Below are 17,733 nucleotides of genomic sequence, written 5' to 3'. Positions count from 1 at the left end.
TCTGGCTGTGAAAGCCTCTAAGTGGGCATAATAGGCGGGGGTAGGCATGGAGATACTGCGCGTGCACCGTGCGTACAGCTGCTGAAGGAACGTCTTGTGTTTCTCCCTACTTCTTGAGTGCTCTTACCGCTTCCTAAGTGCTTTACAACAGAACAGAGCACAGTCAAGGTTTCTCTATTTGTTTTATAATAAAGAATCTTTTAAATTCTCTGCGCAGTATTTTCTATTTTCAAAACAAACTTTAACCCCAAAGTGAACAGCAGTGTCGTCAGCATGCTCCACACTCTCTTGAAGCACGCTTGTTATATTTCAAATAATCTGATTGGCTGTACAAGACTAAAGCTGTCAAAAATGTCAAACCATTTAAGTTAAAAAACCATCAAAGTTCACATTCTGCAATTGTTTAACACTTTTGCCTGAAGTTTTTAATCTCTAAGTACAGATTGTGTAGTTGAAATGTTCAGTGAAATCCGGCCGAACTGTGGCTCATAAAAACACGCAAGTTTTTTTCACATGATAAGTAGAAAACAAACTGCTCAAGGCGAGTTTTACGGATGAACGACAGCCGAATTCACCGTAACGTAAAGATTGCTCGGAATGACAGAGCCGTAAAACTCGGCTGCAGTGACTGATGCGGCCTTTACCCCTCAACGCATCGGAAAGTAGGTTCAATTATCCCCAGCCTCCTATGAGAGAAAAAGTTTTTATGTATCCACTTGATGTGGATGAAATTTCCCAAAATGAACTTAAAGCAAACAAAGAATCATGGAAAAACCTAAAGAAATATTTAAATGACCCTAAAGAAGGCAAGGATATAACTTTTTATGAGTTACTTGCAGAATTACGGCTCATTGAAGAAATTTAGTTATTAGCTATAATCATACACCCACTATCTTTTTGAGGAGAAAACTTGTTGAAATAAGAATTAACAATTACAACCTTGCTTGTCTTACTGCATGGAGAGCAAAATAATATGAACATCCAATTTGTACTAGATATATATGCCAGTGCTGTTTCATATAGCAAATTAGGATCAATACCAGTATCTGGGCAACTGCCCACCTACCCCTCCCCTAACTCAACAACAGTCAATTGATAACAAGTTTGGGTTAATGTTGGGTTAGGGGAGGGGTAGGTGGGTAGTTGCCCAGATAGCAATATTGATCCGCAAATTATATGTCCAAAGCTCAAAAGGGTATGAGTGAACTCTTACAACAGGCTTGTGCTGAGGCATGAAAAGGGAATTCTAGCATTATTGTTGAAATAAGTACACAAGAAGCTGTCTTTCTTATTTTACAAATTCCAATGTGGAAGGCATCTAGACAAATTGTATTTATAAATACTGCGCCTCCAGATAAGAGAATAGAACTTTTACAGCCATCAAGTGATATAAATGAAAGACGATTGTGAAGATTTAAATACAGGTGGTTTGATTGAAAGATACACAAAACACCCTGCTAGTCTTGAGCACCTCACACCAGCAGATTGGGCAACATGGTATAATAGCCTATTTTACAGTTGTGAACTTAGTTGCCAAGCCTTTAATTTGGAGTGAGGCTGAAGGTGACCTTGTTGTGATAGAGACCAGGTAGTTAGCATGATAACAAAGTAATTTGCATTTGAAAAGCAGCAAGGTTTGTATCATAACAAGGTCAACCTTAGCCTCACTCCTGTTAAAAGGTTTGGCAACCAAGCACATAACTGTAAAATGGACTGTTGTGAAACAAAATCATATGTTAAGCCATCAACTGAACTTGATAGTGAAAATCTTCTGTTGGAAAATACTATTGATGATTTTAATGATGATAATCAGCCCAGTGAAAATAAAACTCCAAACAAGAACAGGAAAAGAACTAAGGCCAGAGTTATTGGAAGTGTGTGGTTAATCAACAAAGTGATCCTAGGAAAAATTATTGTGAATTTATTATTCTCTTTACTGCTTGGCAAAATGAAGAAAAAGACTTATTAGGTGATTACTCTTCCCATCAAGAGTATTTCTTCCTATTAGCTCCCAAGATTCAAGAACAAATGAAACAATGTGTCATGTGTCAATATATCATAAAGATTTTAATGAATTACAGGAACAGGTTAATAACATGTGGAAGACACAGATAATGAATATGACTTGATAGCACCATATACTTAAAATGTTAACACAGTGATAAGGCACTGGGAAATGAAGATCTACAACCTGATTTTAATGAGAATTATTACTTATCAGATGACAAAGGGATACCAACAGTTGATGCAAACTATGAGCCATTAATACAAAATAAATTGAAAGATGAAGAGTATAGACATATGGTTCAAATATAAGACAACAAGCAAAAGGAATTCTTTTACCATGTACTGCACTTACGATAAACCTCAGATGGGCCTTTCTACTGTTTTCTCAGTAGAGGAGCAGGATTTAAATATTATAATACTAGAGCTGATTTTGACTTTCATGAAGTAAAGGTATTGATGCTAGCACCTACTGGCAAAGCAGTTATAATATTAAGTGTAAAACTATACATACAGATCTATGAACAGCTGCTTTCCATTTATTGAAGACTTAAAAGTTTTGATTCTAGTACTTAGACTCAATACTTTATGAAGCCAGCTCAGTGCAATCAAACTTATATTTATAGATGAGATATCTATTGTTGGCAATGGTATGTTTAATGTACAAATAAACAGTAGACTTAAAGACAATAAAGGAAGCTCATTACCCTTTGGTGGTGTCAGTATTGTTGCTACAGGTAATTTATTTCAGCTGAAACCAGTCATGGATGGTTATATATTTAAAGAGATGAATAATTCTTAATATAGTATTCTTACCCCAAACCTTTGGCAAGAACATTTTAAGATGTTTAAACTGCATCAAGCATTAAGACAGAGGGAAAGTAGGCTGTATGCTGAAATTTTAAGTATACTAAGGGAGGGTAAACATACTAAAGAGGGTACAACAAAATTTAAAGAGAGATTGATACGAACTGGCAACAACAATTATCCACTGGATGCTCCTCATTTCTTCATTCAAAATGCCAAAGTAAATGAATTCTATGACAAAGTTCATCGTGTCTTATCTAGACCATAGTATTCCATCAAAGCACATTACAATGTTTTTGGAGCTGGGTTTCAGAGTCTAAGAGACAAAATAATGAAGCAAATTCTAGTTGATAAGCCAAATAAAACTAGTCAACTGCACACAATTTTACATATTGCAGTAGGTGAAAGGACAGATATTTCTCTCAACTTAAGAACAGATGATGGCTTGACAAATGTTGTTAGTAATACTTACAGCGAGCTGGTAAACCATCAGGCATTATATGGGTGCAGTTTGACCATGCTGATATTGGTGAGAAAACTAGACAAGAAAAAATATACATCTCTATGTATAAGATATTGATCATGTAGGTGGACACCTATATCAAAACAGTGACCTCATAGTTTGCTTTTGGTACAAATAGAACAGTACAGATTGTAATAAAACAGTTTCCATTACGACCTGCTGCTGCTTAAACCATTCACAGATTGCAGGGTTCTAATGAAACTAAAATACCATAGTTGTAAATTTTAGATACTAAAATGGCAATAGCACATATTCACTATGTAGGATTGAGTAGAGTAACAAATATAGAAGGTTTATATATATTATTGACCTTTATGAGGACAAAATAGCTGTCAGCTGGCCATGATGTTAAAAAAATAGAATGTTTTAGAAACAAAACTAAGTTAAATTTGTCTATAACTCTTATTCACAATACTCATCAAATATTATTAAATTTAATATTATTTAAATGAAATATTACTTAAATAAAAGGTCACTGTACAGATATATTGATGATGTCTGCAATGACTTGAATTATTCAAGTACAGATGTTAGTATTTTTTCTGAGACAAGACCCTTGCAAAATGGATTTTGGAATTCCTAAGATTATCCTAGGAATAAGAGGTGTGAATTTTCACAGGAATTCCTAGGAATTCCCAACTATAACAACTCTGGTTCTAAAAACCTAGAAATTCCCAGAAATTCTCAGAAATTCCAAGTTTATAGCCGACAGGACTTGGAATTCCTAGGAATTCCAACTCAGAGCACCAATGACTTTTGCTGAAAAGCTGTAAATCTAAAAAATTCCTAGAAATTTCTAGGAATTTTCAGGAGTTTCTGGGAATTTTCAGGAAATTCTAGAAATGTTTAGGAATTGCTGGGAATTTTAAAATAAAATTTGAGGCTACCAATATGAAATAAATACTAAAATTTTAAAAATTCCAGCTAAAAATTCAAGTATTCAATGAAATTTATCTACAAACTTAACTAAGGTTTACGTGTAGAATATATTTGATTGCATATTAACATCAACATGGAGTAATATTAGGATGGAATTTGATTCATTTTTCTTTTCTTGAAAACTTCATACGAATTAATCCTCAGTTACAGCTATTCCTATAAAATAGTCCTAATAAATCATTAAGTTTGGTTTGACACAAATTGTGAATAAAATCTGTTGATTCTTGTCCATAAAATACAATATCTTCAATTATAGTTATTGCATTAAATACTATCTGTCTAAAAATAGTCTTAAAATAAATCATTTAATTTTGGATGATGATACAAATGGTGTTTAACCCTTTTGCTCCCAGAGTCAAGCATTGACTTGATTTTATGTGGTTGTAACTTCTTTGGATAAAACTCTTGTGTGTGAACATTGAAATGTAAGCTGTCAAGCAGCACTTTCATGTTATCCTCATTGTTTTTGTTGATTCTGCACATTGAAATTCAAAGATTTCTTCTCAAATTTTGACCTTGCACTCTTGAGAGTGAAAGGGTTAATTACAGCTAAATAGAATTGATTTGTTAATTAAAATCTTGTTGTAACTGTAACAATAAATTAGAATTAGTTTTCCTAAACTGCAGACTTAGCTACTGTTTACCTTTTTTTCCTGAGCTCACAGCTTTCCCTGTTGGCCGTGAAGATTGTCTACAAGAAGCTTGACCATTTTGTATCTGGATTCAATGACATCTGAATTTGAAAAAAAAAAAACATATATATAAATAGATATTAAAAGCTCAGACAAGGCCTTAGATAGCTATAAGGAAAAGGGCATTCATTGGAATCTCAATTTAACAAAGTGCACTGGGATTGGGAAATCTCTGTTATATTGGAGTTAGTACATCTCTCCCATAGATTTTACTAAAAAAGGGTTCAATACATTATTTTGTTTTTACCAAGGAGGGCTCCTTTATGTAATAAGGTTTGTTTAATCACAGTTTGTATTATGAATCTTGAATGTTCCCAAACGTGACTAAAGTCATCTTGAAACCTTACTGATAGATTTATTTCACTGTAAGCATAAGCTTAAGAAACTGCGGCATGTAAATGACAGATTCCATTCTCACGATTATTCTAGTTTCAGTTACGCCGAACGTTATGTAAGCTTAATTAAAGCCGTTATATCTATTCTTTGATAAGATTTTGATCACGTAACGAATATCGCAATTTTTACTCACCTCAAACTTTCAAACTCGTAGCTCTATAAATGGCCACTCGACCCTTGTTTGTACCAGTCAATATGTCAACTGTTGTCCCTTCTTTTGACTCCACGGCGCCAACGACTTTCTTTTCATTTACATCGCTCACGCTGTTCTCGTTTTCCCATTGAACCACAATAAAGCCTATCTTAAGAAATGTTATATTAAGCAAAACAGTTGAGAAAAGAAACAACTTAACACACGAGCGATTACACGATGAAAAGTACATTCAAAGATGAGCGCCAAATGGAGTCTGCTTTGTTTCCGAGCACGGGCATGATCACGTGGATATTTTAGGACTTGTCATTGGCTAGTAAGGCATCTTGCCGATTGCAGTGTTAGAGAAGCGCACAACTTTATTCTGACTTCTCCGACCAGTTGTCTCCTTCTGGACGATGAATACCTTAGACCCATGTTCTGACGGTGATATAAATAATGATGTGAGCTCACTCTATGTACAAATAATCGACAAGAATCGATCGTACTATAAATACACGATTTGTGGCCGAAAGTTGTCGAGGAAACAAAGACTCGAAACCCACTTAAGTTGTGTTCATGGCAAAGGTGAGAAATAACTCAAGCCAATCACAATTTTTTAGGAGTTTCAAATAAAGTAAATAGAAGAAGTCATTTAAAAGGTGTTTTTTTCTCAAAGGGAACAGTGACTACCTCAGTGTCTTGTCTGTATGCCAAATGTTTGCAAAGTGTGCGGATGATCCACAAGTGTTGGAACTCTTCCAAAAATGTTTTGTAAGAATAAAAAAGCAAAACAAATTACAGCAATCAGTCATGAAAACAGAGCAAAAAAAACTGAAAAAAAAAAACAGCAACAACAATCATAAAAAAAAAGATTAATTAGGTGTTGAATTTGTTTGTCTAAGGTATGAAATTTCTACTAAAAATAATGTAAACAAAAAGTCTCTGACAGTGTGTTTTAGGCAACTAAGCTTCTAAGGTTTTCTAACAAAGGAAACCAGTAATGTAAGTTAGGGAAGTAACTTATGTTCATAACTGACAAAGTTCTTCAAGTGTAGATAACAATGTAATCATTGTTACACATATGGAAGTTGTGTAACAAGGAACAACTAATGAATGTTTGATGATTTTGGCACATCTGTGAACATGAGACATTTTGCATCACAATAAAAACTTTTATGCGCATGGAATCCAAGAGTCCTTTGAGGTTAGAAAGCAAATCTGTGATATGAATACATTGGATTAATTGGCAATTTGCATTTAACAAAATTGACAACTGCTTTATGAGAAAATCTATATTAATGTAGAGATTTATTAAAACTTAGTTTGAATAATAAATCTCATGATCTTTAAGTTATAAACATATACATGTATGTATATCTCTTGGTAAATTTTGTAAAGCATACCTTCTATTGAGCCAAAGTTTTAAGCCTCTAAAATTACCCCTTTTCTTAAAACCCTCACATTCAAGGTAATGAGAATTTCTTGGAATTTATGTGGACCTCAGAGTTTTTATATTGCCTTAAATTCAATTTCCAGAAGTTCCCAAGAATTCCACCCTTCTTAAATTATAGGTAATTTGTATAGCTGAGAATTCCTAGGAATACCTAGGAATTCCAAGTCCTCACAAAACTGGAGTCTTCCTTTCCCAGAAATTCCCAGTTTCTTAAATCAGAGCTTATTTGCATACTTAGGAATTTTTGAGAATTCCTAGGAATTCCTAGGAATTCCCAGAAAACTGGGAATTCAGTTCACAAGGGTATTCAGCCATTTTGATAATGACACTATGTTTGCTATTGAAAATTACACTTTGTTTAGAAATGATGTTAGAATGGTAAACAATAATGTGACACCATTTACTGGAATGGAAGTCTGTAGTCAGATTGATTTTTATCCTGGCTATGCATACTCTAGAAATTCCAATGGTATTGAAATAACTGCTGTCAGATTGATTACCACTTCATATATCCATATATTTGGAATATACAGCTTACCTAGTGTGCCACTGTCACAACTCTGCCAGACTTTATCTGATGTTCTGATATCCCAGTCACCACAATTCAATTTACTCATTGGTTATTTTTAATGTTAATTGGAACATTATCATAGAAAGAAGGCCTTTATGTAATCTATTTATTCAAGACCATAGATATGGACAGATGGTATCATTTTACACTACCACTAACAAAACTTGTATCAATCACATTTTTGCCAATTTTCAGCACATAAAAGTGCTAATACTAGAAACATACTTTACAGATCACAAATCAGTTTGTGCCCCTATTAATAGTTTTAGTGTAACATAACATAGTGCTAAACATTTGACTGTAATCAAAGTACAACAGAGGAGAAATTGCAAGCTTTGTAGTTCAGAGAGCTAGATTAGTTTGAAATACTTATTATAGGGAAATGCGACAAGAGTACATTGAGGTGTTAGGACCAGTTAAAGTTTAACTAGCGAAGTCAGACAATGCAACAATACTGTGATTTTTTATCTAAGAAATTTTATTGGCTTTTTCAGAATAAAAACACTACAATGAAAACAGAACTGTCTCAGTCTAGGTAAGTATATACCTGCTTTCATTTCTTTATCTTTACCTTTTCAACAAAATAACACAAAAACAGATTCATTTGAAATAGTTCTGCACAACTGTAACAAAAAAAATTTATAAACTAGAGAAATGCTATTTTACTAGCAATTTTTAACAACATGTTATAAACTCTTATCTCTACTTTTCTTCCTCCAGAAACTATTGATATCTTCAATACTCTTATTCATTTACTTTCAGAGAGAAGATCAAAAGATCTACATTCCTACATTATTACACACTAACTACACACTAACTTTACATGTTAATGATGGGCGGACACGGTGAGCTTTGCTCTCGCTTTTTACATCTTCTGCTGCTATCATACTGGGTCTGGAACCGTGAAAGTGGGCTCAGTGTTTCTCTAAGTGGTTGCTCGTCTAGTCTTCGTTTTAAAATATCTCCTGGAAAGCAAGAATGGGGCGATTTATCAAGGAACATTTTTGGTTCTGATTGGAATAGTGCGTCGTTTTGCCTGGCCCTTGGGATTACAGATAACATGTTCTTATTCTTTCCACACTGGAATTCGACAATGCTCAAGGTGATGACCAGAATCAAGCGCTGTCATCGCCCTTGTTTGTACTATTCTAATTGCAGTGCGGCATTCCGCTGTGTGATGATTTATGACATTGTTTTCAAACTGAACCCTGGTCCCAATGGTCCGTTAACCCGCAACCCAAACAATCTTATTACTGTGGAGCGGAGTGGAATGTCACTCAGTGACAACATGTCATTGAAAATATGCAGTTTGAATGCTAGATCGTTACGGAATAAATCAGCAGCCTTTGTTGAATTGGTGAATGATTTGAAAGCCGATTTGTTTACAATTTGTGAGACCTGGTTGTCCGTCAACGACTGTGCTGTTCTTAATGAACTTACCCCGACGGGGTACAACACTCTTTATCACTGTCCACGATCTGGCAGAAGGGGTGGCGGACTGCACTGCTTGTGAGGAAAGGTTTTGTCACTAGCAAAATATCTTGTATCGAGAAGTCATCTTTTGAGTTGTCAGAGTGGCTTGTTGATGTTAGATCTACTCGGCTACGCATTGTAATCATTTATAGGCCGCCTTCTTCACCTGCTCATCCAGTTTCAATCAGTACGTTCTTTGCAGAATTTTCTCACTACCTTGAATTTGTTGTTATGACCAATGAGCCGCTGGTCCTCTTGGGCGACTTTAACATACATGTTGACGTGCCTACGGATATGGATGCCATACAATTTAGAGATCTCTTGGATTCAATGGGCCTGCAACAACATGCAAAACAACCCACTCACACTCATGGTCACACCCTTGATTTACTTATCACCCGGCAGTCTGATGTCATAGTAGCGAAAGAACCAGAGATAGAGAGATATTTCTCAGATCATGCCGTTGTCCTATGTGATCTTAGGACAGCTGTGTCTGCCTCTAAAGTCACGCACGCTGAGTTCCGGAAACTCAAAGCAATTAACAAGCAACAGTTTTTGGAAGATATTCGTAATTCTAGTTTATATCGTGACCCTCCTAATACTCTTGATGAACTTGTGGAATGTTACAATAATACTCTAAGATCAGTATTGGACAAACATGCGCCAGTCCGGGCTCGCCACCTGAAGTCTCAGTCACGTCCTCCATGGTTTAATGATGAAATAGTGAAGGCGAGACGTGAAAGACGGCGTGCTGAAAGGAAATGGCGGGCTAGTCGGCTTAATTCGGATCTTGCTGTATTTAAAGCCAAACGAAATTTTGCATTGCATGTCATGAATGAGTCTAGACGGGCCTATTATAAACAATATATTGATGAGAATAGTTCTGACCAGGGAAGGCTTTTTCGGGCCAGTAAACGCCTTTTGAATTTTCATGTAGATAGGGCTCTGCCGCCTCATTCGGATGCTCGGATGCTAGCAAATGAGATGGGCGAGTATTTTGTCCACAAAATCACGGCTATTCGGTCTGCGCTGGATGCGGATGCCAGTGGCGCAACTTCGCTTGCTACATCAGCCTCAACGTGTAGTGAGTTTTCTGAATTTTCTCCACTGTCTGAGGAGAGTGTACGGAGAATTGCTGCCTCATGTGCAAAGTCGTGCGCCTTTGATCCCCTACCATCGTCTATTCTGTCCTTCTGTTTGGATGAACTGCTCCCTGTTATTAGGAAAATTGTCAACTTGTCTCTTGAGTCTGGCGTCTTTGCAGAGAACTGGAAGAATGCTTTAGTTCACCCCTTGCTTAAGAAAGCAGGACTCAAACCTATTAACAAAAATTTTCGACCGGTGAGCAACTTGCAGGTTACATCAAAGATCACGGAAAAGTCCGTGGCTATCCAATTACAAGATCATATGACAGCCAACAACTTATTTCCTGTCCTCCAAAGCGCATATCGGCAGAATCACAGCACTGAGACGGCGTTATTAAAAGTTAAAAACGATCTTCTGCTAAATATGGACAAAGGTCACGTCACATTGCTTGTTATGTTAGATCTCAGCGCTGCGTTTGACACCGTAGATCACGGTATTCTTCTGCACAGGCTGCAGTCCAAGCTTGGCCTTCGGGATAAGGCTTTATCATGGTTTAAATCGTATTTGGCGGGAAGAACGCAGCAGGTCTCAGTTAACGGATCGCTCTCTGATAAATTTAATCTGTCTTGCGGGGTCCCACAAGGTTCTTGTTTGGGCCCCCTCTTATTTACCATCTACGCGAGTTCGCTGTTTGACATCATGAAATCTCATCTGCCATCCGTTCACACCTACGCGGACGATACACAGCTATATATATCGTTTAATCCCGTTGATAAGACTAGCGAGGCTGATGCTGTGATTGCGATTGAGAACTGTATTCGTGACGTTCGCGCTTGGATGAGAGATGATAAGTTAATGCTAAATGACGATAAAACTGAGTTCCTGATCATTGGCACGGAACAACAGTTATCAAAGGTGTCCGTTGACAAGATCAAGATCGGCCAAGCTGAGGTATCGCCTGTTTCTTCTTCTGCGCAATTTGGGCACCTGGTTCGATTCTCATCTGGACATGTCGACTCATGTGACTAAGACTTGTGCTAGCGCGTTTTATTATTTGTACAATATCCGGCACATTAGGAAGTATTTGTCTCGTGAGTCCACCGTGAGGATTGTTCACGCGTTCATCACAAGCAGGCTTGACTACTGTAATGGTTTATTGTACGGTGCTCCTGAGTATCTAATTAAGAAACTTCAAAGAGTCATGAATGCCAGTGCTCGATTGGTTTACTGTGCACCTAAGTATTGTCACGTTACTCCTTTGCTAAGAGAACTCCACTGGCTACCAGTGCGCTTGCGCGTAGATTTTAAGATTCTCCTTGTTACATTTAAGATTCTTCACGGTGTTGCGCCTAGCTATCTTAAGGATCTTGTCTCTGTCTTACCGGTCTCACGTTACCAACTACGCCGTAACAATAATGGTATATTGTTAGAAAGACCTCAGCTAAGAACGAAGAAGACCTTGGGAGATCGCGCGTTATCGATGGCTGCCCCCTTGTTATGGAACAGTCTTCCTCTGCCAATTAGACAGGAAACATCAATCGACTCTTTTAAACGCTCTGTTAAAACATATTTATTTAAAAAGGCTTTTAGTTAGATTATTTATTTATTTATTTTTATTATTTTTTTTAATATTGTTATGTTAATATTGTAATATTGTAATTTTACCGAGTAATTTTACTGGTTTTAATTTAGTTTTTAATAATATTGTAATGCGCTTTTGAGTATTTTTATAGAAAAACCGCAATATAAGTATTAAATATTATTATTAAATATTATTATTCCTCAATATTGTCAAATTTTATAAATCATTTCTTTTCGCGACTATGGACCTGAACGACGTTTCAGTCCATAAACACTCCAATATTCATTATGTTCGCGGTTATATTTTATCAATCAACTCTTCTGACTTCGCGTTATCATTTGTTCTCCGAAAAAAAGAACGTTTCTGGTCGTATAATAAACAAGTAGTTCACCAGTACTGTGCTCAATATTGCCACTCGAGATCATACAAGTCGAATTAAAAGCGAAAAAAAAGGAAAACAAAAAACACCAATAGTTCGCCAAGTAATCTTGACTGAGCGCTTGTTCAATGACGAACATACTTTCCGCCAAGAAAGCTTTGTATCTTTGCCTAATCGACAAAAATCTCTCGCAAAGAATGTTGTAAAACGGGTAATATAAGTAAGGCTTTAAATTTCTGTAACGACTCAGCTTTCTGGAGACTGCAGTCAATATTATTTAAGTAAAAGTGACAGTTACTTCAAAATTCATAGTTCGTAAGCATGCATCCCGGTAACACTCGTGCAATGACAAGCGGTAGTCGTTTAACGCCTTTAAAAGGAGCAGTAAGAAATAAAAACTAATGTCCTCCATTGCTAAGTAGGAAGGTTACGGCCTCAGTTTTACCAAATTTTTTTGCGATTTTTAACGGTGTGTGACCTCTAATATCTTTTGAATTAACATCCAAACCAAGTGAGAGCATTTTTGTGATGATTGCGACATTACCGCCCGTTGAAGCGGCATGCAGTAAATTTCTTCCTGACTGGTCTCTAATATAGGGATCGGCTCCTTTGTCTAAAAGATAATTTACAGCTTCAATCTTGCCAGACGCTGCAAACAACATCAATGGGGTTCTGCCGTTATTATCTTTTGAATTGACATCTAGACCACGTGACATTAGTGTCTCGATGATTGCGACATTACCACCCTCTGAACAGGCGTGCAGTGAATTTCTTCCTGACTGGTTTCTAATAGAGGGATCGGCTCCATTGTCTAAAAGATAATTTACAGCTTCAATCTTGCCAAAAGCTACAGCCAACATCAATGGTGTATCTCCTCTATTATCTTTTAGATCGATCTCTAGACCACGTGACATTAGTGTCTCGATGATTGTGACATTACCACTCCCTGAAGCGATGTGCAGTGAATTTCTTCCTAACTGGTCTCTAATACAGGGATCTGCTCCATTGTCTAAAAGATAATTTACAGCTTCAATCTTGTCATAAGCTGCAGCCAACATCAATGGAGTAGCTCCGCTATTATCTTTTATATCAATCTCTACGCCACGTGACATTAGTGTCTCGATGATTGCGACAATACCACCCTCTGAAGCGATGTGCAGTGAATTTCTTCCTAACTTGTTTCTAATACAGGGATCGGCTCCCTTGTCTAAAAGATAATTTACAGCTTCAATCTTGCCACAAACTGCAGCCCACATCAATGGTGTCCTCCCTACACTATCTTTTGAATCGACATCTAGACCACGTGACATTAGTGTCTCGATGATGGCAACATTACCACCCTGTGAAGCGGCGTGTAGTAAATTTCTTCCTGACTGCTCTCTAATACAGGGATCGGCTCCTTTGTCTAAAAGATAATTTACAGCTTCAATCTTGTCATAAGCTGCAGCCAACATCAATGGAGTAGCTCCGCTGTTATCTTTTATATCGATCTCTAGGCCACGTGACATTAGTGTCTCGATGATTGCGACAATACCACCCTCTGAAGCAGCGTGCAGTGAATTTCTTCCTAACTGTTTTCTAATACAGGGATCGGCTCCATTGTCAAAAAGATAATTTACAGCTTCAATCTTGCCACAAGCTGCAGCCAACATCAATGGTGTAACTCCTCTATTATCTTTTATATCGATCTCTAGACCACGTGACATTAGTGTCTCGATGATTGCGACATTACCACCCTCTGAAGCGGCGTGCATTGAATTTCTTCCTAACTGGTCTCTAATACAGGGATCGGCTCCTTCGTTTAAAAGATAATTTACAGCTTCAATCTTGCCGGACAATGCAGCCAACATCAATGGTGTATCTCCTCTATTATCTTTTATATCGATCTCTAGACCACGTGACATTAGTGTCTCGATGATTGCGACATTACCACCCTCTGAAGCGGCGTGCAGTGAATTTCTTCCTAATTGTTCTCTAATACAGGGATCGGCTCCATTGTCTAAAAGATAATTTACAGCTTCAATCTTGCCAGACAATGCAGCCAACATCAATGGTGTAGCTCCTCTATTATCTTTTATATCGATCTCTAGACCACGTGACATTAGTGTCTCGATGATTGCGACATTACCACCCTCTGAAGCGGTGTGCAGTGAATTTCTTCCTAACTGGTCTCTAATACAGGGATCGGCTCCATTGTCTAAAAGATAATTTACAGCTTCAATCTTGCCATAAGCTGCAGCCAACATCAATGGTGTAGCTCCTCTATTATCTTTTATATCAATCTCTAGGCCACGTGATATTAGTGCCTCGATGATGTTGACATTATCATCCTTTGAGGTTGCGTGCAGTGGAGTAATGCCAGAGTGGCCTACAATAAAGGGATCAGCTCCTTTCTCTAAGAGGTAATTTACGGCATCCATTTTGCCACTAGAAACAGCTAAAATCAAAGCCGTATTACCATCATTATTTTTTGTGTTGATATCCAGGCCACGTGACAACATATTCTCGATGATGGCAAAGTTACCAGTCTGCACAGCTGATGACAGTGAGTTCCAATCGTCGCCTGCTACCGTTTGAGTGTCACGTTTATCTGAAAAAAAAAAGATAAATGAAAAAAAATTTCACAGCAGAAGAGACATACCTTTCCGTACTTTGTAATAATAAGAACGTTTATACTCAATATGTAAAAATAGACACTCAAAGATTGCATTTGGCTTCTGATATAAAACAATTTTTAGAGCATTGGAAAGAACTAGAGGTTGTACAATGACGAAAGGATATAGTTTTGCTGGGGTTCGCTCAAAAGCCTTATGGTTCCCCTACCCTCTGGACCCCAACAATGTTACTTATGCTTCTTTTAATTTTCTTATTTTATTGCAATTCCATTTTTTGAGACATTTTTTTCATACAAAACGGCATTCCGCGTTTTAGGATATTCCGTCATTACGCCGATCCACCGTTCCTCCATTCCATTTTTCAGTTATATAATTCAAGGTATCGTATCTCGCAGCTTGCTCACTTCGCAAATTGAGCGGCTCTTTTCAGCATAATAATAATAATAATAATAGTAGTAATAATGATAATAATAATAATAATAATTGCGGGCGGCAAGAGGAGCACACAATCCTAATCTCAACGTTGCTTTTACAAACGCATGCGCGGCAGTTGTGTAGTTTGGCCCTGACTCGATTTTGCTCAAATAGTGAGTCTACCACTAAGAATGTATGGAATGCAAAGTACGCTATTTTCTCATGCGCATCACGCATAATCTGGACCTTGGAACACGTGAAGCTAACGCATAGAAGCAGCGCCGACCAATCCAAATCAAGCGTGTCAATATCTGGATTCGACGTTTCCGTTCATGTCGCGTTGGATGCCATTTCTCGGCCGCATTCCGCCTCAAGCGAGTAGTGAGAGTGTTGTTCGTCTGTTAGTCCTTGACCTCAAGCGTCGAGCGAGAGTTGTATTTGTTCGTCCTTTACTTCAAGCGTGGAGCGTCGGTATTGTTCGTCCTTGACCTGACAAGCGTTTAGTCTGAGATAGTTGTCTTGGATCTCATAGAAGCGTGGAGCAAGAGCGTTTTTCGTCCTTCAGTCCTTGGAACGGGAGCGTTTATACATTATATTGTGGAATAATCTGAAATTTCTTCATATTGGTCGTTTCGTTTCAGTAATAAATAAATAATTGTTGCGTTACATCAATGATTTTGACTCGATCAATACGCGTATTTCATAACCTACAGTGATTTTCTTTACACCATGAAACAACAACAATTACAGCATATTACTAAAACTAAGCAAAACAAAACAAGGGAACTAGTGTCCCGTGGAATGATCCAGTGTTGGTAACTGTTTCACAGGTTTATTAAAATCACTTTATTGTTAGGGTCAAAATAGAGGAAAAAGAGATTGGAAGCACGGGGGGTGTCCTCATGGACTAAATTTTCAACCCCGCAAAACAAATTTTTTCTCCCTATGGGCCCCCAAATCTTTCATTAACCAAATAGCCAAAAATGCATCGTCCTCGCCCGCATTTCCTAACCTTTGGTAATTGCTATTAATAATAATAATACTTAGCAAGGTAATTTGGTATTACCAACTGAGTTGATAAGTTTAACGTAAATTGGCCATCGTTAAGGGTTTCAAAGCTGACGTTTCGAGCGTTAGCCCTTCGTCAGAGCGAATGAAGGAATTGTGGCTCCTGTGTGTGCTTCTATGCAGAAAATGGATCAACGCTTTTGGTGGGAACATGGTAACTAGCATAGATAAGTTGAACGAAAAGTGTTCGTTGATAACCTGGGACTGAGAGTGCCGATTTGAAAGATAACTTTTTTTGTTCGAGGGTTCTGCGGCATTCAAAGAATAAGTTTCACCTTCTATACAGAACATTTCAAACACGGTTTCCAGCATTTCACGAAGAATGATAACGGTTTTTTTTGCTGTCATCACAACAAGATCAAAAACTAAACAAGAACAGAATGATAGCTTTTTACATAGATTCTAAGAGTATAAAGCATTTCTGTAAACTTTTAACTCAGTCATGTGATTTCTTATATTTCAATTTTGATCGTTTGACTGATCGATGTAAACCAAAATATAATGAAATGTACATGTATTCTTGAGACATGGTTGAGTCAATCTTGATATGACATTTAAATATCGCATTGGATTGATTGACTTAACCATCACTATTGGGCAGTCGTTTTGAATTCGATGAATATCAATAGAAATCAATAAACTATTGGTTTGGTGGTGTTTGTTGGATCCAGAGTGACTGCTTAGCAGTGTCCGAGATATATTGCTGTATTATTTAAAAGGAGTTGAACATATTTTTAAATAAACTTATAAATGTTATTATATATTAATATTTTTTTATGTTATATTATTGTAACACGACCCCACAAACCTCTGGCTTTAAATACTTATCGTGTTCAAATAAAGTTTTATTATTATTATTATTATTATCATCATCATCATCATCATCACAGAAACTAAGCTTGGTAATTTTGACTTTTCGATACTGACCACCGATATCCACGTCAAATTCAGATGGTGCTCCTTCAGTTCCCATACCGCTGTCAGATGCTTCAGACATTAAACTTTTCGTCTCAAACTGTAGACTTTCCACGTACATTTTGGTAAAATTCCATTTGTGTTCGTCAATACCCCGTGGCTTGTCTGCGAGCCTTTCGTAACTGGCATTCTGATCTAAAAAAAACATAAAGAAACAACATATTTTTGCCTAAAAATGTCTTTTTAAAGTAGGAATGCATTTATGTGATGAGAAGCTTTTTGGATGTTTAACAGTTTGCAGTGGGAGCAGGTTGAAGATAGAAAAACTTAAGAAATAAACTACGGCACTCCTCGCAAGCTTTCCGCGTGCGGTCGAGGTATAATCAAGAGAATACAAACATTCTCTTGGTATAATCTACTCTCGCTTTTATCAATGGAATCATCAAATTTTCCGCGCACATGTACATATCTAATTTGATATATTAAAAGGCTAGAATGTCTAAATGCATCGTCTCTGAAAAGCCTTTGTAAGGAAAGTCAGTAAAGCACAGATATTTGCGAGCATGCTAGGAATGAAATCTCGAAAGGCCTGATCTGTTTCAATTCAGTTATGAATAGTTTGAACGAATCTCAGATTTTCTTTCGTTGGAGGAATTTGGTTGTGACACGAAAAAGTTTACCTG

The 17,733-nt window shown here is 37.1% G+C and overlaps 2 protein-coding genes across 3 annotated transcripts in view; both read right to left on the bottom strand.

Moving 5' to 3' along the window:
- Positions 1-17,733, bottom strand: part of LOC131787521 (protein argonaute-2-like) — a 149,266-nt gene that overhangs the window by 105,061 nt on the left and 26,472 nt on the right. The window lies entirely within an intron of this gene.
- Positions 9,731-17,733, bottom strand: part of LOC131790108 (serine/threonine-protein phosphatase 6 regulatory ankyrin repeat subunit B) — a 65,824-nt gene continuing 57,821 nt past the window's right edge. For both annotated transcript variants that reach the window (XM_066166610.1, XM_066166611.1), the window contains exons 6-7: positions 17,063-17,245; positions 9,731-14,628 (exon numbers count right to left, since the gene is read on the bottom strand). In XM_066166610.1, coding sequence (XP_066022707.1) covers positions 12,437-14,628; positions 17,063-17,245 — 2,375 coding nt within the window. In that variant the 3' untranslated portion in view covers positions 9,731-12,436. The remainder of the gene's footprint in view (positions 14,629-17,062; positions 17,246-17,733) is intronic.

Source organism: Pocillopora verrucosa, chromosome 5, assembly GCF_036669915.1.
Source record: "Pocillopora verrucosa isolate sample1 chromosome 5, ASM3666991v2, whole genome shotgun sequence".
NCBI classification, from domain to species: Eukaryota; Metazoa; Cnidaria; class Anthozoa; order Scleractinia; family Pocilloporidae; genus Pocillopora; species Pocillopora verrucosa.
This window is presented reverse-complemented; position numbering and strand designations above follow the sequence as displayed.